The sequence below is a fragment of the Dipodomys merriami genome, unplaced genomic scaffold (genome assembly GCF_024711535.1).
Source record: "Dipodomys merriami isolate MVZ:Mamm:240054 unplaced genomic scaffold, mDipMer1.0.p SCAF_10, whole genome shotgun sequence".
In the NCBI taxonomy this organism is placed as follows: Eukaryota; Metazoa; Chordata; class Mammalia; order Rodentia; family Heteromyidae; genus Dipodomys; species Dipodomys merriami.
The window spans coordinates 53551558-53575987 of record NW_027202271.1 but is presented as its reverse complement, the minus strand read 5'-3'; the positions used below and the strand labels follow the sequence as shown (position 1 = coordinate 53575987).

General features: G+C 37.2%; 2 protein-coding genes across 4 annotated transcripts in view; one reads left to right on the top strand and one right to left on the bottom strand.

Annotated features, from left to right (window-relative positions):
• LOC138806296 (DCC-interacting protein 13-beta) overlaps positions 1 to 8197 on the top strand; it is a 41897-nt gene extending 33700 nt beyond the window's left edge. The window contains exons 15-21 of one of the 3 annotated variants that reach the window (XM_069991829.1): positions 851 to 982; positions 1115 to 1167; positions 2703 to 2877; positions 4332 to 4368; positions 4520 to 4660; positions 5744 to 5791; positions 7320 to 8197. In XM_069991829.1, the coding sequence (XP_069847930.1) occupies positions 851 to 982; positions 1115 to 1167; positions 2703 to 2877; positions 4332 to 4368; positions 4520 to 4660; positions 5744 to 5791; positions 7320 to 7328 (595 nt within the window). In that variant the 3' untranslated portion in view covers positions 7329 to 8197. Of the gene's footprint in view, positions 1 to 850; positions 983 to 1114; positions 1168 to 2702; positions 2878 to 4331; positions 4369 to 4519; positions 4661 to 5743; positions 5792 to 6095; positions 7058 to 7108 lie in introns of those variants that run through there. The other 2 variants (XM_069991823.1, XM_069991814.1) reach the window with 2 other exon arrangements.
• Positions 8198 to 10157: 1960 nt separating this feature from the next.
• Positions 10158 to 24430, bottom strand: part of LOC138806283 (WASH complex subunit 4) — a 60960-nt gene continuing 46687 nt past the window's right edge. Inside the window, exons 25-33 of the mRNA XM_069991809.1 lie at positions 24152 to 24286; positions 22608 to 22716; positions 19752 to 19818; positions 19000 to 19086; positions 17542 to 17689; positions 16116 to 16212; positions 15296 to 15492; positions 14500 to 14599; positions 10158 to 12368 (exon numbers count right to left, since the gene is read on the bottom strand). Of these exons, the coding sequence (XP_069847910.1) occupies positions 12301 to 12368; positions 14500 to 14599; positions 15296 to 15492; positions 16116 to 16212; positions 17542 to 17689; positions 19000 to 19086; positions 19752 to 19818; positions 22608 to 22716; positions 24152 to 24286 (1008 nt within the window). The 3' untranslated portion in view covers positions 10158 to 12300. The remainder of the gene's footprint in view (positions 12369 to 14499; positions 14600 to 15295; positions 15493 to 16115; positions 16213 to 17541; positions 17690 to 18999; positions 19087 to 19751; positions 19819 to 22607; positions 22717 to 24151; positions 24287 to 24430) is intronic.

Genomic DNA, 24430 nt, shown 5'->3' with positions numbered 1-24430 from the left:
CCACATTCCATTACTATTCACATTCCATTCAATATGACCACCTATCAAATAACCTGTCATTTCCTACAATGCCTTCAGTCATTGACATATTTGGGAAATAGGAAAGCACTGGCACAAAACTGTGATGGTCTTTTTATGTCCAGATACCAAAGAGTACCCATGACATCCTTCATATTTATACTATAGCTGGGAAAAGATCTTAAAAGGTGAAGTTGCACTGCAAGCATCCTACCGCTAGAAGGGAAGATACATGGTGCTACAGGATCAGCAGTTTCCTTGGGCAGAGTGCATGGGGGCGGGGAGGGGGCGGGTGCTAAGCTCAGGAGGCACACCAGGTGCCCATGGTACCTGTCTAAGAGTCACAGGAATCCAGAGAAGGGCTGCTGCAGTAGGGGAGTGGTGATCTGAGCTGGCATTTGGGAGGAGTCCAGGACAGAACCTGTGCCACAAGTGAGGAGCAGCTGGTGGCGCAGACAGGGGAGCACCCTTGGAGGTGGAGGGTGGGTTAAGGAGGTAGAAAGGCAGGTTCTCCAGAAAGTATAGACCCACTGTGAATACCAGGTCTTTCGCCTAACTGCTGAGTGCCTACTGTGTGCCAAATAATTAATGACTTACAGCTCCTCCCTCAAAAACCAGTCTCACAAGGAAAGAGATACAACAGATTTTTAACACACAACTCCAAATGCTGAGCAACCGTCTATAATTGGGAGACCTGAGATTATACACCAAGGATATCAGTAACATTTGAGGAAGACTTAGTATAGAATGGGTTGAGAGACTGATGTTTGTAAGTCACACCAGCAAATAACAATTAAGTGTATTTGATTCTTTTTTCCTAATTATATTCCAGTCTGAACCTGAAAAATTCAGAGACAGAAAATCATACGATTCCTGCCACAGAACTGATAGCACCTGGAACACCTATTCAGTTTGATATTGTGCTTCCTGCTACGGAATTCCTCGATCAGAACAGGGGGAGCAGGTATGGGCTAAGGGAGGTCATTTCTGGGAGAAACATAGATCTGAGTCTTTGTGGCTCCACCCACCAAGGATTGCTGCCATGCTGAGTTGCAGTGCAGCTGCCCTGACTGCTGACCTCTGCCTGTTTCCCCAGGCGCAGCAACCCTTTTGGTGAAACTGAGGATGACTCATTTCCTGAAGCAGAAGGTAAATGACTGTTTCTGCACAAAATGATGACAAGAGGCCACTGAAATGCCCTATGAAAGCATTGTCTAGAAAGCTACAATTTAGAATATGAATTCAAATGACTCGTTTGTTCTATGAAAATTTAGCACATGTCAAATTAAGTCAGGCCTTGGATTAAAAACAGATAGCTCAGGGCTGGGAAGGTAGCTCAGCGGTAGAGTGCATGCCTTGCAAGCATGAGGCCCTGGGTTCGATTCCTCAGCACCACATAAACAGAAAAAGCCGGAAGTGGTGCTGTGGCTCCAGTGGTAGAGCGCTAAAGAGCTGAGGGACAGAGCCCAGACCCAGAGTTCAGGCCCCATGACCGGCAAAAAAAACCCAAAAAAACAGATAGCTCAAAGATTTTCTTCAGTTGCTTTAGGATTAGCCACACCTCACTCCCTTTTTGGAGGTCCTACGCAGCAGTGTTGCCAATTCTGTTACCACATTCCTAGAAAACAAATTCAGGGTCACATTGAATGTCATCTTGGTGAATTATAAATGCTATGTTATTTCATTTAATACATCCAAAGCACAAATAACTCGTGCTTGAGTTTGAAAATGATATTGAAGATTGGTTTAAATTCACATTTTTGTTTATTTATATTCTTCTAACATAAAACTGGATGCATGGACCATAATCTAGTCAGATGAGCAGATTTTGAGTCCTTACTCAAGGCAGTTTAGTATGAGAAGTGCTACCAATGCCTGAAATACAAGAGAATGCCATTAGAATGAAACTCCTGGCTTATTATTGTTAAAAGGAGTCAAGAATGGTTTAGCTCTTTTAGAGATGTTATTAGTCTGTGAGTCAAATTAATCTCTCTCTATGTAAAAACCTGACGAACTTTTTAATAATCCATCCTATGTCATCAGGTCCATAGAAGGCTAGCAGTGGTCCTGAGTTCACACCAAGGGCTGCCACAAAACGAAACAATGGGCGTAATCACTTATAACATTACCTCAGTTTATTTTCCTAGCAGTGTTTTTAAATCCTTAAGTTGTTTTTAGGGACAAAAAAAGGGTGTCCATTTAAAATAATAAGTAAATGAATTCTTGTTTTTACTCTTAATCAGCATGTCTCAGGCTATATGCCATTATCCAGAAGTCATCAACTCTTCAGAATCAATAAGCAAACTGCTTCAGTTTGAGATCTCTGTTAGCTTGTAAGACAGCATGAATTGTGTGAGACCCTAGGTCTCCCTTCCCACAAACATTGCTATATGGGCCAAATAGTGGCTTTTCTAACAGCAAGTAGAAACGCTCTTGAGATTTAGTTCTTGAAAGAAGTTCATCTGATAACTAAATTCATTTTATAAATTTTTAAAGCCTTTCTAATGTATTGAAGTAGTTCCAAACTGACAATAGAAGATTCAGAGCTTTGCACAACCAGACAGCTTTGGCGTTAAATGCCCTTTATAGACACCTTCAGTCTCTTCACAGTGGGGCCCTTGACACGGATTGCAGATCACTAGCAGGAGCCACTATGACCCTGAGCAGAGCCTGCTCTCTTGCAGATTCCCTTTTGCAACAGATGTTTATAGTTCGGTTTTTGGGATCCATGGCAGTTAAGACAGACAGCACGACTGAAGTGATTTATGAAGCTATGAGACAAGTATTGGCTGCCCGGGCTATTCACAACATCTTCCGCACAACAGAATCCCATCTGATGGTTACCAGTCAAAGTCTGAGGTACAGTTTCCTTTTCAGTCTCTTATGCTTATGTTCATCGGAATGTTAGTGCTAGAATATTTGCTTAGATGAAGGTGCTTTTTTTGGTTTTACTCCTAACCTCTTCTTGATTTTGGTTTTATACGATATAAAAGATGTTCCCTTAAAACAGGAATTGTGGAAGTGGCACTGTGGTTTAAGTGGTAGAGCACTATCCTTGAGTACAAAGAGACTCAGGGACAGAGCCCAGGCCCTGAGTTCAAGTCCAAGCAGAATAAGGTTTACAATGAAAAGTGCTTTAGAGAATGGCAGAAACTAAATGAGAATGTCTGTTGAAGTCTTGGTTATGCCTTTTGACACACAGTTATTAAGCAGTTTCCATGTGCTAGTCCTTTTAAATATGCAACTCATTCATTCCTTATGACAACACTATGTGAAGTATTCCAATTTTATCTGCTTAATTTGACCTGGGCCTATGGGTCATGGAGCCAGCTACTTTCACTGTAGGACCCTTGGTAAAGAGGTCATATAACTTGCTCAAGGTGGTACAGCTAAGAAATGCTGACACCAGGCATAAACCCACACCCTCTGCTCTAAAGCAGTGCTGTGCCAGAGACACAAAGTGAGTCCTCTATGTAATTCTAGTTTTCCAGCAGCCATATGTTCACGTAGATCTTACTGCCCCAAACCCAATTATGTAGTTCATGTTGCTTTGCCTCATTTTTACCCTTTTCAGTTAGTGGTGGTAGACAATTGTTCTTGGCAAATTCATGTTCCTTCTTCATTATTGCTAATTTTTAAGAATAGTACTCAAAAACTTTAGTCAGGCTGGCCTTGAATAAGAACCTTTAAATCCTTACCACATGAGAAGCTGGGATTATAAATACCACATCCAGTGGTTAAAGTCAGAACAAGCTAATTCAATACTTAAAAGTTTAATTCAAGTAGCCAGTGAATGTTTGTTGGGAAGAAGACAGACCAGAGTATGATCCATCCATATTACGAATAACTTAGAAAACTGTATGTAATGCTGCCTTTTTTAATCTGGTCCTGGAGTTCAAACTCTGGGCCTGAGCACTGTCCCTGAGTTTTTTGCTCAAGGCTAGCACTCTACTACTTGAGCACCACTTCTGGCTTTTTCTCAACCTCCTGAGTACCTAGGATTACAGGTGTGAGCCACCAGCACCCAGCTCGCTTTTTTTTTTTTTTTTTTGATAAGTACCAAAATCCTGTGAACTCACTTCTTCCATATTCTAGCTAATCAAACTTTCACTGTAAAGACCCTAAATTTCAACTACAGTTTCAGCAAAGGCAGAAACCATGGCACACAGATAGCCACAAAGAACTCCCACTTCAAAACGGCCTTATTTTCATGTGAGGGCATTCATGACATTTCATTCTGCACCTTTACAGGGTCTGCTAAAACAAAAAGTTCATACAACATTTGTAACATAATGAATCTCTTAAAATTTCAGGTTGATAGATCCACAGACTCAAGTGTCAAGGGCCAATGTAAGTACCTCCTAAATCACCTGTAAACACAACACTTAAACAATTTGCCAAATTGCCCATCATGAAGAGTCCATTATTTTCCATACCGATTAGCTTTGTCTGTTTGAATTCCACTTGTGTAATTGTTGAATCTGTTCCTTTCTCTCCTTAGTTTGAACTTACCAGTGTCACACAGTTTGCTGCTCATCAGGAAAACAAGAGACTGGTTGGCTTTGTCATCCGTGTTCCTGAGTCCACAGGAGAAGAGTCTCTGAGCACATACATTTTTGAAAGCAACTCAGAAGGCGAAAAGGTCTTCTTTTTTCTTTTGTAAATTCTGTAATATTTCAGTTGAAACAACTCTACCTTTGATGCTTTTTTTGCACAGCCCATAGCATAGCTTAGTCAATTATTCTGTGCATCTCTGGCCAGTTCAGTAATGCTACATAGGAAAACTCTACTCAAAAACAAAAAAGACTGTGTTAAAGTCTTCCCTTGGGAAAATAAACACACAATAGGTTAAGGACTAGGGTATGGCTCAGGTAGTAGAGAGCCTGCTTAGAAGTGCAAGGTCTTGTTTCTATAGTACCATCACCCCTAAAGAGCTAATTGTTTAGTAAGATATCAAGAAATGGTAAAAGTAGTTTCTTCCAGTAGTCTCAACAAAGTCAAGGTACAGGACAGCAATAAGGGAATCTGAACCATTCTTGTTTCTAAGAATGTGATGACCATATCCAGTTCTTAGAAATTCATCAGCATGAATCATTCCAGGACTGGAGGCATGGCTCAAGTAGTGGAGGGCCTGCCTTGCAAGCTCAAGGCCCTGAGTTTAATCTTCAGTATCCCCTGCCCTAAAATTAGTCAATTGTTCTTTTCTTTTTTATTTTTTTGTCAATCATTAGGCTTGAACTCTGGCTTGGTTCTGTCCCTGAGCTCTTCAGTTCAAGGCTAGTGCTCTATTATCTTAGCCATAGCTCCACTTCTGGTTTTCAAAGCCCAGGCTGGCTTTGAACTGCAATCCTCAGATCTCAGCCTCCTGAGCAGCCAGAATTACAGGTGTGAGCCACCAGTGCCCGGCTCTCAATCCTTCTTTTATTACATGTCTGGTTGCCACCCTGTATATGAACATTAAGTAGCTTATTATGAGAGGGAAAAAATGTTCTGTTAGGAATTTTAAACTTTGGATTGACTTAAGTTTTCACTCACCTGGAATATTTTGTCCATGGCAGTAACTGGTAAGAGGAGGTCAGTGGTATTGAACTGCATGAAACGTATCTGCTGTAGCCAGTCCAGTCTGCCATGTGGATGTGAGCAATCACTCACATACTCTCTGTGCCTAGAATTTTTCTAATGCATTTCTACCTTTGCCAAACACTACTTTTCTTGTCTTTTGCAGATATGTTATGCTATTAATTTGGGAAAAGAAATTATTGAGGTTCAAAAGGTAAGGAGAATTTCAGTGCTGGTTTAACAACTGCTCAAAAGATGTCATACAGTAAAATTCTCAAAAAGGAAGTGATGTTTCTGAGATACTGTAAATATGTTTAGCATTCCCTTTAAGCATTCTATAACCACCAGACATCTGTGACCAGCTGCTTAAACATTCGCTAACACATCTGCACTTAATAAGTAACACTGCCACAGCTCCTAAGTCTTGTTAATTTTCTTGCTTGCATACTTGTTGGCTAGATTTCTTCTCTTTCATAGTAAGATGATACAAACTTAAGTACCCATCATGTGCTCTATAGCCTAGCTCCTCAGAGGATCATCACAGGCCCAGCAGCAGAGAGATACCACGTGGGAACTTACTAGAAATGATCAACTCAGCTCCCTGTCATTCAGCACCTCACCGTCTTTCATACATCCATCAATATTTGAAAAGACTAATTGGTATAAGAAAAATCCTGGAAATATAGCTGTGAATAAGCTCTGTCCCTTCCCCAGAAGGCTTCTTGTTCCACAATGTCTGGAAGAATTTTTGTAGTAATAGAAGTTATCTAAATGTGCATTATTTAATATACAAAGTGCACATGGCTAAAAAAATTTTAAATTTAAATAATTAACACATAAGCTACCCTATGAGTGCACTTAGCAACATACCTGATATAACTACAAGACACAAACTTTTTTGTAATTGGTTTATACAGGGATTGAACCCAGAGCTCATCCAGCAAACACTCTAACACATGTGCTATGTCATCAGCCTTTTTGTTTTTTGAAATAGTGTTTTGCTAACTTTGTCCCTGCTAGCCTCAAACTTGTGATGCTATCTCCCTGGGATTACAAGTATGTGCTGCCATGCCCAGTTGGTATAGGTCAGAGGTCAGCATACTTCTATAAAGGGCCTTTGTCTTACAGGCTTATCATCTCAACTCAGCTAGTATATGAACAAATGGTCATGGTCATGCTCCAGTACAACTCTTATTTATAAAAACAACTGGGACCAAACTGATCAGTTTCCAAACTCCTGATAAAGACTAAAAGACAAAAAAGAGATTTAAGACAAAAAAGATAGGTTTTGTGAAGGAAGTTCCCCTTTGGACTCTATTTGGGAAGATGGTTATGAATAATAAATGACATTCTGGCTGACAAGAAGAACTTAGCTGAGATTCTAGAAGTAATGCCCTTGCGATTTCACACAGGTTAAGAGCAATGAGGCAGATTACAGAACACACTGAAAGGCCAAGCCAGGGGGGGGGGGGGTCTTAAGTATATCTTAAGCTTTTTCCTTTTTTTCTCTCTTAAACTTTCCTAACTTCAGGATCCAGAAGCACTGGCTCAATTAATGCTGTCTGTACCACTAACTAACGATGGAAAATATGTACTGTTAAATGATCAACCAGATGACAATGGTGGAAGTCCAAGTGAAAATAGAGGTGCAGAATCTGAAGCATAACTCACTGGGGCGTGTGGGGAAGACACACAGAAGGAGAGCTACCTCGCTAAGGGTTCTCAACTTCTCTGATGCACAGGCACACTGACCTGGTTTCAGAATGCTGACAAGCGTTTGTGGAATGTACCCCTCGATGTCTTGCTACTGAGACTTGGGAGGGAGACAATAAGAAATGGGTGACAACGTTCCTACTTTCTACAAATGTTATTTTAGGTGCTTTGTGGTAAGTCTTTTCGTTAGACTGCATTATTTAGTGCTCAGAACAAAAGCTATGAAAATGCATTGTTCACTTGGTTTGGATAGCATCTCCAGTATCTTTTGTAAAAATAGCAAAAGCTGAGATTTAAAATTTAATACTAAATATTTCCTATTAATATAATCTATTTTTGTATTTTACTTAATGAATCTTAAGTGCCTGTCATTCTTGATGTAATTACGTTCAGTCTGTCTCATAACTGGACCTCACAGCATTACATTACTCTGTAGTTAGGTGACAAGCAGTAGTAGAGATGCAGGTCTAGTTCTGATAACTTCCAGACATCATGCAATAAAAAGAGTAGCAGGTGAATACCACAAAAGATGTTTTACAAGAGACTCTAAGAGAACCAGCATTCATTCAAAACTGTAAGGTACTCTTAGATGTGACTTTAGTGGATATTTCCTGTGGCCAGGGTACAACTCTACTAGTTCCTGTTTCTTCTGAGCCAGACCCTCAAGTAAGGGACCAATTAATTTTAAAACTTACTTGAAGCACAGCTGCTTGTGGGGCATGGTATAAAGTTTTATTTCTACCCTGGTATTTTTGGTTCCTGGAGCCAATCCACTCATCTATCCCCCCTAATTATGAAACAAGTATAAGGATCTTGAATTGGTATAGTGTGTTTAATTCTAACCAATTTCAACGGACTCCTTTTATCTTTGTAATATTAACATAGCAATAAAAATTACCATTCTGTATCTTTTACTTGTTGTGGTTATTTTCTAGATTATCCTTAGAAGAAAAAAGTCAGTTCTCTAGTTCTAAGTTAATACCCCCAAAAAAGATATAAAGAAATCCTAGAAAAAAAAAAGACTATAAAATACTTCTACTCAACATGTATAGAACATTTTTTAATAGTAAAAGAATCACAATTTTCACAACCTCTCAGGATGCTGAAGAATCCATTCTTTTCATGTGCATACTACGGGAGGCATGGTGAACAGATCTACACCAGAATGAGATTCTACATTGTCAAATTAGTTCAGTGTTCATCAAGGACTTAACAGATTTGCACAGCATCGCTGTATTAGATTAGTAGATCCTCTGACAGGCTGAGCTAAAAGTCCCCTGGAATTTTTCCAGTGGAAGGAATGGTGGAATGGGAAAATTTTCAGTATTATTTGAAATCTTTGACAACCTACTAAACTGTTCTTAACATCTAAAAGCCTTGCTTTAAGACAAAAACAAAAACATTGAAACTTACTTTAAAAAAAAAAAAAGTACTGAAACTTCCCTAAAAAGAAGGTATTCCAAAATGTCTACAACATGAAGCTGAAAAGACAATCGAGCCAAAATCTTTAAGGCTCATTACAGTCTACCATTTACTTTTAGTGAATGCAGCATAAAATGTAACATGAGCTGGGCACCGGTGGCTCACACCTGTAATCCTAGCAGCCCAGGCAGGAAAGTCCCATGAGATTCTTATCTCCAATTAATCACCAGAAAACCAGAAGTGACACAGTGGTTCAAGAGGTAGAGTGCTTGCCTTGAACTGAAGAGCTGAAGGACAGCGCCCAGGCCCAGAGTTCAGGCCCCACAACCGGCAAAAATAAATAAATAAATAAAAATAAAAAGTAACATGATGCCATCATTTCAGCTTCCTCAAATTGTAGACATTGACAACCATAGAAGACAGCCCTTAGACATTTCTCTAGCACAATACTCAACAAGATTGCATTTCTGGCATCCAGGGTAGTACTTAAAAGCTCTCAAATTGTGCATGGAGGCCCCTACCTGTAATACCAGCACTTGGGGGACTAAGTCAGAAGATGCATAAACTGGAGACAGCCTGGGCTACATAGTAAGTCCCTGTCCTCCCTCGCTAAAAAATATTGCCAGACAGTAGTGACTCATGCCCATAATCCTAGCTAATCAGGAAGCTGAGATCTGAGGATTGTGATTTGAAGCCATCCTGGGCAGGAAAGTCTGAAACTCTAATCTCCAGTTAACCACCAGGAAACCAGAAGTAGTACTGTGGTTCAAAGTGGTAGAGCCCTAGCCTTGAGCAAAATGCCCAGGAACAGCACCTAGGCCCTGAGTTCAATACCCAAGACAGACAAAGTAAAAATAAAAACCTTGTTTATGAATATTTTGGTTTGATTCATGTTTATAGATAAAAAACACTTCTAACACACTAAACAACACACACTTAGGGACCCTTTCCAGGATGAAAATTTGAAATAACTTCATGTTGGTTCTTTTTATTTGAAAATATGAAGCTATGAAAAGATCAAGGGTGTTTCTTTCCTCTATAGGAAAGAATACAAAAGTTCTTTACCTGTGATACACAAGAAGACCCAATCCCAATGTTATATTTGTGTATAAATGAGACATGCATAATAACGCATTTTTAAGAAAGGCTCTTGCTATCATGAAGATGAGGACAAGTGAATGTGTATGTGTATGTATAAATGTGTGTGGTGGCACTTGAGTTTGGGTTTGAGCTCAGGCAAGTACTCTACTAAAGTGACACCTCTAATCCTTTTGCTTTAGGTTGTTTTTCAAGTGAGTTTTGTGTTTTGCCCTTGAAGACAATCACATGCAAATTTTTTGCATAGAGATTACTTGTACTTTGTTTGATTTAAAGGGACTTCAGAAAGGTTCATATTAAATATTGACTTAAGACATTCAAACTTTGACACAGACATGCAGAAGAAGGAAAGTTTTGAAATTATATTTATTAATGTTTTTATACATACTGTATTCTCTTAGAATTGGGGGGAGGGGAACCTCCACTCGAGGTAACAAGCGTGCCATCTTTTACAAAATTTGATTAGAACAACAATGGTATGGTTAGTCTTTAATTCCTGAGGATTTGAACATTGCTAAGTTTTCTGTGACCTTACAACTAATGCTCAAATTAATTTTTAGATTATAATGTCTACAATATATTAACAGTAATGTTAGCAAAAAGAAAACCATCATCCATCATCCATGTATGTATTAACTCAGTTGTGAATATATGAAGTCCTGTTGCTCTGTAACCTAGTATCATTTATATATTTGTCATTTCAAAGACTGTAACTCAAATATATGGATGTTTAATTTATCCATGATAACTTCAATGACATTATTTTGAACTAAAGGTAAAATAGTCTGACTTTCTCCTCAATTGTAGGTATCTGGCAATGAACCAGAGTGTTCACTCTAGGCATCTAGAGTCAACAGTGAACTCTAATATTGATACAAGAATTCATTTTCATGTGTTGTAAAAAACAAAGAACATATGACGCTCTTCTAATCAAAACTTCCCTGTTAAAGGGGATGCTTTCAGGAAGTCAAAGAAGAAAAATACAACAATACTGTTGCTACGAAATATTGACTATAATTTGATATAATCAAATCCAGTATCAATATAAACATTTATAATAATGAAAATATAAATTAGAAATTATGCAGCATGCTTTAGGGCCATTTCTACAGTTAATATGAATTAGAAATATTAAATGCCTTTAGTCCGTCCGTTATCCATTAATTCAGTAAGCCACGTTTACAAAATAAGCAAAAACCATTTCCTACATATTCTGTTTCCTCTGACTTAACAGTTAAAGTATTTATTTGGGGCTGGGAAAGCTACCCTGGACGCTAACCGATAAATACAGACAGGGCACTGTATACCCGTTCCAGAATCTGCAATCAGAGAATAATGTTATAATTCTAACAATGTTAGAATTATTTCCAAGATTTAGCCAAAGAAATGTTTAACAAGCAAATGTAATAAAAGACCAAACATCTCCCAAAATGATGTATTACATACAAATTTTAAACTTTCCTTTTCATCATAAAGATGTCACTTTATTGTACTTTAAAAGGCCATGATTAACCCACTTAACTAACGGACCTTTACAAAAATAAAGCTAGTAGCTTACTAGGAACTAAATTTACTCAAAATCTAATACTTTTTTAAATTAGCAAGTGATTTATTATTAAGAGTTTTATCCTCACAGTGGTAAATTTTTAAAAGCCTGCCAACAGTGCAATTAGTATTTAATTGTATCTTAAATTATACTGATGAAAAGAAAAATTCTGCCCAAACCATCACCAAGATTTTGTTTAAGAAACCTGAGTTTGGATGTAGAAGTTACTCAATTTTTTCTGGTATCATACAGACTGCCTTCAAATGGAAAATAAGCTTCAAGCAGGACTCTATGGCTTTATCTGAGATTTTGAGTATTAAGTAAATCTTAAATTTAAAGCAGTTGTTGGAGGTTAAATGTTCCCAAAGCAATGTAAACTAGTTTCAAAAAGACATCAGCAGCTCTTGTGAGTCACATGAAATTAATAACACATGATCATCAGTTCTACTGTACAAAGAATACATAACACTTGTGCCTCACCTCTAGCATCAAAGCCATTTTCATATATTATTTTCATAAGCATATTAATATGTATGCTTCATTAATTTCAAGCTCAAATCTTTCTTTTAACATGTTTACTGGCTATATAAAATATATGCACTGACTTTGCAATGAATGGAGATACAGATGAAAGACCTGTGCAAATATGAATTACACACAGTTTAGGAATTCAGATCTGCCTTCCTCTAACTTCATTTTAAATTACTGCTCCTAGGAACATCTTCCAGCCTAAGGTCCAAGCAGAAGTCCAATTTTAAAATCTTATTCTCAGTCTTTGAAAAGTAGAACTTTCTAAGTTTTAACTTTAGAGGGCTGCTTTAAAGAGCTGCAAAATGTAAATACCTTCCAGATATGCATCCCAGGAAACAATTCATAATAGCTTATAACATCCATTTCAGTGGTAAAAGTTATGAGCCAATTCTGAAGACTTCATACCATCAACCTCATTTCACAACAGGATCGGCAGTCACAGTGCTGTCAGACACATCTCCATTGCCTGTTTTAGTTTCTTCTGGAAGCGTAATGAAAATAACAATGGACATATTTATGTTCATTTAATAAAAAATGAATTAAAAGATACTAACATTTGTGAATGTTACACTGCTAAGTTGTAAGAAAAGTTTACACCATCAAGTATTTCTTAATCACAAATCGTATCTAGCTATTTTGTTGTTGTTGTTTTTTAATATAGGCTACATACTGGTAAAGGCTGACTGGTTCTTAGTGGGAATGTGGAGTTGAGAAGTTAAGAATTGCCTCTGGGGTGGGGCTTCAGTCTGCCTGAATCCCTGTCTCCTGTGCAGTTTTGATAGCCCTCATAGAAGGAAGGCATGCACTCCCACTTCCTCCAGGAAAGCTGTCACCTTAGGGTAGGTACCCTGTTATAACTGAAAGAAACATTGTCCAGAACAAATAACTTCCCATTTCTAAAGCAGGTTTTTTTTTTATTGATTTGTGATTAGAATGAATTTTAACAGTACTGTGAATGTTCTTCACTAACAGAGGGAAACTATTTAAGTAATAAGCAACTTTGATTACCTCCCGGAACAATCTTCAGCTAAAAAATACAGTTTTAAACAGAAAAATGCGTGACCTGGACATGTTAGTGAGATATATCAAACAGAATCTTAAGGTTCTGAAAGTTCCTTAAGAAGAACAGACCGAGCCAGGCACTGGTTGCTCATGCCTATAATCCTAACTGAGATCTGAGGATCTCAGTTTGAAGCCAAGCTGGGCAGGAAAGTCTGTGAGACTATTATCTCCAATTAAGTACCAGACTATTATCTCCAATTAAAACCAGAAGTGGCACTGTGGCTAAAAGTGGTAGAGCACTAGCCTTGAGCAAAAAGCTCAGGGACAGTGCCCAGGCTCTAAATTCAAGTCCCATAACTGAAAAAAAACAAAAACAAAAAGTAGACCAAAGAAAGGAGTCTCACTGCCATGAGCCTGTAGGATTAGGAGGCGGATTTTATTTATTTACTTAAGTGTCTTTTTTACTTGCAGGGTTTTCCCAGCACTACTATATTCCTGATATCACATAATGCAGGAGCAAACATAAGCAATAACTGAATTTCTCCACAATTTAGATTATACAAACACAAATTCTTGAAAATGGATTCACTAGTTTATCATAGTCCTGGAGCCAAATGTAATATGCTCAAATTTCCACTTGGTAAATACTGTCTTCCAGGTAACAGGCAGAAATAATTTTTCAAGTACATGCTTACTATGTAGGTCTAGTTTCTAAAAATTCCTGGATATGTTCTTAATAAGTAAGCAATATTAGTATTTATGCAGCAATCAAGAACAAAGTTGGTCATATAAATGATCTTCCCAAATGAGTTACATCATTGAAATGTTAAAAATTGGGGAGAGTGATTCTTCTATCTTGACTTATGAAAAATTCATAAGTATAAAAAAGGAAGAACAAACATGAAAACGTTAATGGTGAACTAGATACTATAACCAGCTATGACCATCCAAGCAAAGAAAAATAATACATAATTTCCATGACAAGAAAAAGTAAACATCTGTTCCTCAGGAAAAAACAACTGCTCCTAAATGTCGTATCTTGTATCATGGAGACATTAAGTGTGGCCACTAAGTGATGCTTTGGATTCATCCTACATACAGCACAATATTGAGTCCTTAGTGTGACTCAACTGCACTGAAATGACTAGCAGTTATGGCTGCACTGCACTTGGACTCTCCAGGCCTAAGTAGGAAGGAAAGCAAGACGCTGCTTACTGTGGCACTGACAGCCAGCCCTCATTGTAGACTTCTAAATACCTCTCCCACCCATTAAATCAACATCCAGTTGGCAGCAGCTTTTTCTGCAGCAATGTTTAGTCATTGTCTCATAATTTGTTCCTTCTAATCTGATATAGTTTAATTGTGAAATAAAAACTGGCTTAAACTTTATTTCAATCAGAACATGAAATGGATAAGAACTTACAAGGTTACCACAGAGTGAAAAGAATTTCCATTGCTTTTTTAGAAGACTTATTGTCATATAGGACTTATTTCAATATCATTTTCCAAAAAGTAAGGAAGCTAGAAATGACCGGAGAATGGGGGCATTCATTTGTGTTGATTCCTAAAAAGATACTTAAAGATTTTTCCATCTTAAGCCACTTACTGACCTTCCTTCTCTTTCTTTTCTTGGTTCTCTTCAGCTGCAGTCTTATCTGCTCTGAAGAAAATTCTTGCACTGCTCAGTGAGAAGTATAGCAATTCAAACTCCTATGTAAATAAATATAAAAGGGGAAAATACTTAGAGCAAAATACCAAAACTATTTACATCATATCACATTACTATTTTAAAAAGGTATCTAGCTGGGTGCCGGTGGCTCAAGGCTATAATCTTAGCTACTCAGGAGGCTGAGATCTGAGGATCGTTGTTCAAAGCCAGACTGGGCAGGAAACTCCGTGAGACTCTTATCTCCAATAAACCACTAGAAAACCGGAAGTGGCACTGTGGCTCAAGCGATAGAGTGCTTGTCTTGAGCTGAAGAGCTGTGGAGGGACAGCGCCCACACCAAGTTCAAGCCCCACGACCGCCAAAAAAAAAAAGGTATCTAATTAAACAGTGCTAGTGGCTCATGCCTGGAATCCTAGCTACTCGAGGATGAGATCTGAGGATTACAGTTCAAAGCAGGACCAGGCCCAGAGTTCAAGCCCCAGGATCAACACACACTCGCACGCATACATACAAGCTTTAACTAAAATCATAAATATAGAAACAAAACTAAATAACCTAACCATTTTTGAAATCAAATGATTTCCAGGTATCATTTATATCTAAAATGTACTCTTTTTACCACTATTTATCTCACTTGTTAAAGTGGCAATTTCCATATGGCTTCTGGTTTTCAGTTGTAAAACATAATGATTATCAAAAAGTCAGTCAAAGGAGAGTTGATTCTTTTCTTCTTCTACCTGTAGATAGACATCCAGTCGCTTCTGAGTGAGATTCATGGTTTGCAGTAATTTTTCATCCTGACTAGTTGATTGTACATTCTGTTGCTTGGCAACTGCTCTTATCTCCTTTATGTATTTCTCTCTAACAGACTGGAACCAGTGAAGTGAGTCAAACTCTTGGTACTGATCCAAAAGCTTTAGGATGTAAGCCACACCTGGAGTCATTAAGCAAAACCAAAGTTAAATTAACCCTAGTTCAGAAGTTGTGTTCTCTACTCCTTTACTCCTAGCACTAATAACTCCTAGCACTAAGCTAACCTCAATGAATTCTCTTTTAAATCACATTTTGCAGCACAAATAAATTTACCAGAATGGCTAATTGTTCCTTTAAAAGAAGTCATAAAAGTATCAAAAACCAAAAGAAACCAAGTAAGAAAAAAACAAATTAACTTGCCCATAAAAATAATCCGGAGAAACACAGCTATGTTAAGAAAATAAAATCTTCCATTGCTCAACAGCAAGTGGAGCAGCAGCAAGGAAACCAGGAACAACACCTGGGCCCTGGGTTCAAGACTCAGGGCAGGCACAAAACAAAAATAAAAACAGAAAACACCTGTAAAACTTTAACAAAGGCAGACAAGTGATCAGCAATACAAAGGTAATAGGTAGTAAATGACAAAAAATGAGTAGTTTTAATCTTATGGCCTCATTTTAAAAAGTAAACACTGCTCATTAAAAAAAATCTGTAAAGAGCAAAGCCCTATTTCAAGCAAATGTTTCTAGAACTCATCATAAGGTAAACAAAAAATTAATAGGAAAACAGCTGCATTAAACTTACCCATAGCAAAACCATCATCAGTAAAGGCAGCTCCAATTTTATTTTTTTTATTTAATTTCTCCTTGCAACTTATGGAATGCTCTACAAAGTTGAGGGTCTAAAATGGAATAAAAAGATATTAGGGAAGCAACTATGCTAACCAAACCTTCAGAATTTACTATTTTCGAGACTTAATCTCTTTTTGATTGCTATACTTCTATTTAAAACTTTTGCCCCAAATAGTCCCTTGGTAAAAACACAAATCTACACAAAAATATGTCTCTAATGGCTCTTCTTCCCAAGTCCTTTAAATATGAGTATGCCCTCAATCACTACTTAACCCTAGCACTGAGTCTTATATGGCAGTATAGTATCACATATACTTTGGAGATGAGAATGCTGAGCTTTGGGAGAGTATCTTATCCCAGTCACACAAAGTAAGCATGGAAGCCAGAAAACCAAGTCACTTTACCAAAACACTCTTACCAAAACAGTCCTTATTTCTGCCTACTCAATACATTCTCAAAACTAATTATCACATTCTTGGTTAAAAAGAATTAGGGGTTTTAGTTTAGCAGTACTTAGGGACTCACACTTCTTAGGCTGGCAATCTATCACTTAGTCCCACCTCCAGCCCAGCTTTGTGCTGCTTATTTTGGAGATGGAGTCTAGTGCCCAGGGACTGCCTTAAGTCACAGTCCTCCAGATCCCTGAATAGCTAGGATTACAAGCATGAGCCACAGGTATCTGGCTAGTTCTTAGTTCTTTGCTTCAAGGATGAATTCCACCCAAATAGTACTACTATTGAAAATTATTTTCCAAAATATCTTAAACCATTTATTCAATAAATATTTGCTAAAGCTTAGTAAATATGAGGCAATTAACTGTTTAGGATTTTTAAAAACTCAACTGTCATCTAGAGTTCTCAAAAGGCAACACAAGAGATGGGTGGCTGTGCTGCCTAAAACAGGATGCCACTAGTTGTACATAGTAACTGAGCTCTTAAATAAGGCTAATGGAACAGAAAACGACCTTTTCCTTTCTTCTTCTTTTTTTTTAATCTTTTTTTGTCAGTCATGGGGCTTGAACTTGGGGTCTGGGGCCTGTCCCTGAGCTCTTTTACTCAAGTCTAACACTAGCACTTTGGGTTATAGCACCACTTCCAGTGGTTAATTGAAGACAAACTTTCCTGCACAGGCTAGCTTCAAACCATAATCCTCAGATGTCAGCCTTCTGAGACACTAGGATTACAGGCATGAGCCACTAGTGCCTGGCAAAAACATACACTTATTTTGTAAATTTTTAATTCATTTAAATTTCAGTAGCCAGATGTGGATACTAATGGACAACACAGTCTATGTGCAATTTATGCTATAAGGAAATCAGATCTATTTATCAAACATTTTTCTTTAAAAAAAAAATCACTTCAGGTTCTGAAAATACTCACTAGAGGAGGAACAATGATATAGAAATTTCGAAGATGTATGTTCTTGGGCCTTCGAAACTCTGGTGCAAAAACATCGACAAGCATTTTAAAATATTCTGTGCCTTCTGCAGAATTTCGTGTATGATCACTGAGGACAGAGTCCAAATGCCTACAAATTAAACAAAAATAGGTACTCCTTGGCTTTGTTTTCAAAAGAAGTTGTGTCTTTTTAAAACTCCTTTTCTTGTTAGGTTACATTAGTATACTCAGAAAACACTATGAAATTTCTTGTAAATAGAGTTCAGAATGAACTCATTTTCTTATGGGAAGAAACATCTATTAATTTAACTTAATCAAATATTCAGAATAGAGCATTCTAGCACTGTTTTCTTTTCTTTTTTCTTTTTTTTTTTTTTTTTTTTGGGTCCGGTCGTGGGGCCTGAACTCTGGGCCTGGGCGCTGTCCCTCAGCTCTTCAGCTCAAGGCTAGCACTCTACCACTTGAGCCACAGCGCCACTTCTGCCTTTTTTTTTCTTTTTGCTTATGTGGTGCTGAGGAATTGAACCCAGGGCCTCATGCATGCAAGGCAAGTGCTCTACCACTGAGCCACCTTCCCAGCCCCCTAGCACTGTTTTCTTAACAAACCGGTAAAACCTCTCTTTGTAATCAATTTGGGTTCATTTTAAATCCCTTCCTCTGAATCTCTTTACCTAAACTTAAATCTGGCCTTCTTTCAACTTTTCTCTTTTAACCTTCAGAAACATTAGGTGCTTCTGCTCCTAAAACCCTCATGAACAAATTGTACTTCCAAATTGTATTGCTCTCAAGTTACAAGTCACAAAATCTCTTTTTTGCGGCTCTCATGATCTATCTACAGATAAATGCTCTTCATCCAAACATGAGGTTCCATCTCAATAAACCCACTGCCAATTGTATGCTGTAACTTACATTGTTTTCTTCCCCTCATGATTCCAGGGCTGACTTAGAGCTACTATTGCTGCCACTGTCAGTACCATAATATCTGCTTCAAAACTACTGCAGATTGTCATTTTTAAAAAATTATATTCTAATTATATTTAAGTAGCTATACAAATACAAAGGGGTTAACATTCAACACGTGTGTTTACACTGACACCAAATTTGTATAATAAAAACAGCACTGGTGGCTCACACACATAATCCTAGCTACTCAGGAAGTTAAGATCTGAGGTTGGAAGCCATCCCAGGTACTAAAGTCCATGATACTCTTATCTCCAATAAACTATTCAGAAAAAGTTAGAAGTGGTGCTGTGGATCAAGTAGTAAAGTGCTAACCTTGAGCATATAGAGTCTTAGGAACAGTACCCAGGCAGGCTCTGAGTTCAAGCCCCAGGACCGGAAAAAAAAGGCATATAATTTATGTTATCATCTAATCCTCTCTTATGTTTTACATAAACAAGCCTTAAAACTTCCAAATTTAATTATTCCACAAAATGTTACCTTGCTGCTTTTAACGTTTCTTCTGCAAGACCTTCCTCTTTTACTAGTTCTTCAAAATTTACAATATCTTCAAGATCAGGCACAAATCTATGTAAGAATTTGGGGAAGGAATTTTTTAAGGCCAATTACAACACATGCAATTAACACAGATATAAAAGTGCTACAAAAATCTTTAACTATGTATTTAGAAAGAACTTTGCAAGTCAGTAAATTGTTAATATGACTGCTTTACTTCCAAATCAAATTTTAGATCTCATCACATTTTAAACCTTAAAATAAGGTAATCTTAAGGTTCATTCATAACCCAACCTGATAAAACAAATCATAATCTTAAAAGAAAAGTATTTTTAAGAGTCTAATGCAGTCAAAATTTAAGAAAAAAAATCAAGCTAGTAGTATTAATGGCTTTTTCTGCATTTTATCTCAAATTACATTAATGAGAACAAACACTTATAACAAAAATTGAAGTACATATTTCTTTTTTTTTTGGGGGGGGGGGGTGTCTGGTCGTGGGGCTTGAGCTCTGGGCCTAAGCGCTGTCCCTCAGCTCTTCAGCTCAAGGCTAGCACTCTACCACTTGAGCCACAGCACCACTTCCAGCTTTTTTTCTTTTTGCTTATGTGGTGCTGAGGAATCGAACCTAGGGCCTCAGGCATTCAAGGCAAGCACTCTACCACTGAGCCACCTTCTCAGCCCCAAAGTACATATTTCAAATGGCAGAAACAAGGCAAAATGATGTGTAACATCCATACCTAATGGCATTGCTGCTACAATGAAGACCACCAGATCTTATCATTCGTACATAGCCCATAGCATTACCTTTAAAACCACACAAAAAAGCAAATATTTATATAAACAACTCTTTAGGCAGTAATACATTTATTTTCAGTAGTCAATTATAAGACTTTCATGACTTAAGTAATATTTGCCTATTTTAGTTTTTATTCCATAAAAAGGAAAACAATAGTTTTCTGCACTTAAAATATAAATATGGTTACATTATCTATGTAAAAATATAATTATTTCAATTGGAAAAGTAAATTCATTCAATGCTAACTATGTTAAGATGATGAAATATTTTTAAATTGTAATACCATAGGATTCTTACACTGTCTTTCACTCTTATTTACACACACACACACACTGTCTTTCACTCTTATTTACACACACACACTGTCTTTCACTCTTATTTACACACACACACACACACACACACACACACACACACACACACACACACACACACACACACACACACACACACACACACACACACACGAGAGAGAGAGAATGGGCTAGATATAGTGGTCCATACCTGTAATCTCAGCTATTTGAGAGGAAGATAGGATTTGTAACCCAGAATCCCAACAAAGAAAAAAGTCATGAAGACCCTATAAAGAACATCCAGCATTGGCGGATAACTCCTGTAATCCCAGCTACATGGGGACTGGAGGGTAAGAGGATTGGACTCTGAGGTCACCCAGACAAAAGAAACCTTATATAAAAAGAAACTAAAGCAAAAATAATTAATTCCTCCTTTCTTCTACAAGTTGTAACTGGAAAGGCGATATAGAGGGGTTACAGTTACGTAAGTCAGGTAATGACATTTCCTTTTGAGCAGTGTCACCCCTTCCCTCACTTTCTCTCAGTTTTTCCCTCCTGTCCCCCCACCCACCACACAAGGCTGAAGAGTTTATTTTCAACATGGTGTCTAGTGAGTATCATTGCTGCATTTGTTTACCCTTTGTTCCATCATTTCAGTGCTCTCTCTTACCCCCAAAACAGATAAAACTTACAAACAAAACAGGGAATGGAAAATAAAAACAGCAACAAAAGAGAACAAAACAAAAAACCTCATTTTTATGTCTTGTAATTCATTTTGATAAGTATCATTTTATGTGACCCTCTATCCAAAACAATCTTCTCCTAAGAATATCCTCCTTTGGTCTCACTGTGTGAATGTCTAGAGTCCTGTATAATTTATCATGTCCCAGTGTATTTTTGGTCTTCTACCATCCATTGTGTCTACTTGTAGATTTATTGGTACATTTCAGTTACAACAAATGAGGGAAATCATGCAACCTATGTTTCTTTATTCTACGAAAAAGGGCTGGGTGTGCCTCAAGTGGTACAGTGTTTGTTTAGTATAAGATTTTGTGTTGAAACTCCCATATGCATTACCAGGTGAAAGCCAAACTGATGGCTGTCAAATTTGTATCTGTAGCCTTGACTCCTCTGGACTTGTGAGCTTCTTTTTAACCTAGGGCTCACACCTACATTCTAAGAAGAATTTGAAGTTTTAATATGTGCACACTAAACTCAAGGTATTTATTTCTAATTATATTTCCTTGCTCAGAAACTGACAATACAATTCTCCTAGCTGCTCAGAGCAAATACCCTGAATTATCCCAGATTCCTTTCTTTCCTTCACAAATCCAATCCAATCAGTGCGTAATTTACACTGGCTTGCCTTGAAAATCTAGCTAGAATCCAATCCTCTTTCACCATCCTCACAGCTATCAGATTATTCTAAAGTACTATATATCTTGCCTTGGCCACTGCAATATGCGATAGTATCCTGATTTCCCACTTAGACCGTTAGCAAACTGCTATACTCCATGACCTTTTTTCTACATACACGTTGAACTTTTTTGGTATACCAGTCTGGGACTTAACGTCAGGGCCTAGGTGCTGTCCTGCAGCTTTTGTACTCAAGGCTAGTGCTTTATCATTTGAATCACTGTTCTATCTCCTGCTTTTTAGTGGTTAACTGGAGGTAAGAGTCTCACAGATTTTCCTGCCTTGGCTATCTTTGAACCATGGTTCTCAGATCTCAGCCTCCTAAGTAGCTAGGATTACAGGTGTGAGCCACCTGTGTCCAGCTTTTAAATGACATATGACATATTGTACAACTTTGGTGCGGGGCGGGGGGGGGGGAGGGGAGGACTGGGGGGGGCAGGGGGAGGATGGGAAGGGGAAACAAAGGAGGAGGCTACAATGCTTGATAAGAAATGTACTCATTATCTTGCCCATGCAATTGTAACCTCTCTGTACAGTATTTTCACAATAAAAAATAAATAAATAAATAAATATGGCATATTTCGAAAGACAAGTTCTACTCAGAAGGCAGAAGGTCAAAATAGTACAAGAGTAAAAAATTACCTCAGTGATATTATCAGTACTTTATCTTTAACTAAATTCATATACAACATGGTAAGTTAAATGATTAACCTTTCATGTAAATATTTTGTATCTTCTCATTTAGGCATTTTAGCATGAGAGAAGCTGTTTTAGAAGTGCAAAACGTACTAGTACCTGAAACAGAATGAGTATCCTAAAATTACTTACTAGTTGACTATTAATTCTGAATACAATCTTGGAGATTCATTACTAATTATACTTCTAATTTGAATGAAGATATTTTATTTAACTTGTACAAAGTCCACAGCCTTTCAATTATGTTTATAGCAAGTATCTGAGTGAGCAAACATTCTAGTGTAATAAAATTGCACGAGGTCATATGGTAAGTTCTTTATTAATATGAGATACTTGGTATATGCATTTCCGGGATATGTGCTTTATTTCCCAACAGTTTTAAAATAACTTACCAATTTGGCTGATAAGCTGCCTGAACTGATCAAGGTAACTCTGACCCTCTGGTGTGATTCCAAGTTTTCTGATGCCTCGATTGAATTTTTCTGCTCTATCAAAAGGATACTAAAGAGAGAATTTTAAGACTAATTTTAAGCACAAAATGACTACCAAACCAAAAGGTCAAAATTTCTAATTTTGTATTTCATTATTCCTTTTTAAAAAAATCAAGTATAATGAATAAATATCTGTGGAACAAAAACTATTAGGGTTCAAGATCAATGTTTTATTTTCTTGGCAATATTAACTAAAGGGAATAAATTGCAAAACTGAATTATATTAATAGTCTCCCAATACTCAACTAATGTATGAAATTGAGAAAAGAAACTCATTCTTCCTAGAAACATTTGTTCAAATGTGTGACAAGTTTCTGTTGAATTTACAAACACATCAATGAACACACATCAGCTGGGATAAAATTTGTTACTACCATCATCAATTAGGCAAAATAACTTTTCCAAGTCTCAGTGGATAGATTTAAGAAATTATAAGAACAAAAAAAAAGCAATTCTCACACAATAGCAGAATTATTTAGCTTGGGGCACTAGTAAGGTCCATCCCAATAAAGAAAAGATAGCTGATATACTTCTCTAGGGATAACTATAATATGTAATTAAATTATTTTAACAGAAAGGAGCATTCTGCTGCTCTGATGTTAAATAGTACTACAAACTATTTTACAAGAGGGTTAGGACTGGATGAATCTTTTTTTTTTTTTTTTTGCATCGTAGGGCCTGGGTACTATCCCTGAGCTCTTCAACTCAAGGAGAGTGGTCTACCACTTAAGCCACAGTGCCACTTCTAGTTTTCTGGTGGTTAGTTGGAGATAAGAGTCTCAGGGGTTTTTCCTGCCCAGGCTGGCTTTGAACTATGATCCTCAGATCTCAGCCTCCTAAGTAGCTAGAATTACAGGCGTGAGCCACCAGAACCTGGCTTGGATTAATTTTAAGCAAGATTATTAGGGGGGGAGAAAGAAAGATTATTAGAATAGTTCTGTATATGGTAACTCAAAAATATAGGACCCATCTGAGCCCAGTGGTTTTCTATCCACATAGATACATGCCTCTGTACTAGTAATGTTTTACAATCTAACAGGATCTTTACTTCCCTCTGGGAAAACTTCAACATTCCTTTAAATTATTGCCAGGAATGTGAACTATACAGTGTTTCTCAAGTGGTAAGCATTTTGTGCTAGAAATTTTAAATATTTATTCTTTTTCCTCAAAGAAATTAGGTAGATCAGTATGTACTGACGTAATAAGCTCACTGAAAAATAGTATGTATAAGATAGTTCATTTTCACTAAACAAAAGCAAGCTATGTAAGTATGTGTATCCATATGGATTAAGCTACTTGAAGGAATAGTATTACATTGAAACCGCAACTGCTTTCAGAAAACAAAGTGGGAAGAAAGAAAATGAGGAATTAGAATTGTAGCACAAACATTTGCCATGTACTTAAGGAACTGAATCCAAAATATCTTAAAAGAATATATAGCATACCTTATGATCATTTTGGTCCTTGATTTCCCTGAAAAACCGAATATCTTTAATCAATCTGGATTTGATATGCTCATCATACATAAACTGGCTAAATATATAGAATTTCTTTTTCAAAAACTGGTAGGTGAAATTAACCTATAAAATTAAAATTTAAAAAATTGAAAAAAAGTTAATATAAAACAATTTCTAGTCAACATTACTGCATAACAATGGCCAACAATTATTTCTAAAAGTCAATTCACAGTGGACCTGAAATATTTAAATAAATCAAATTTCTTT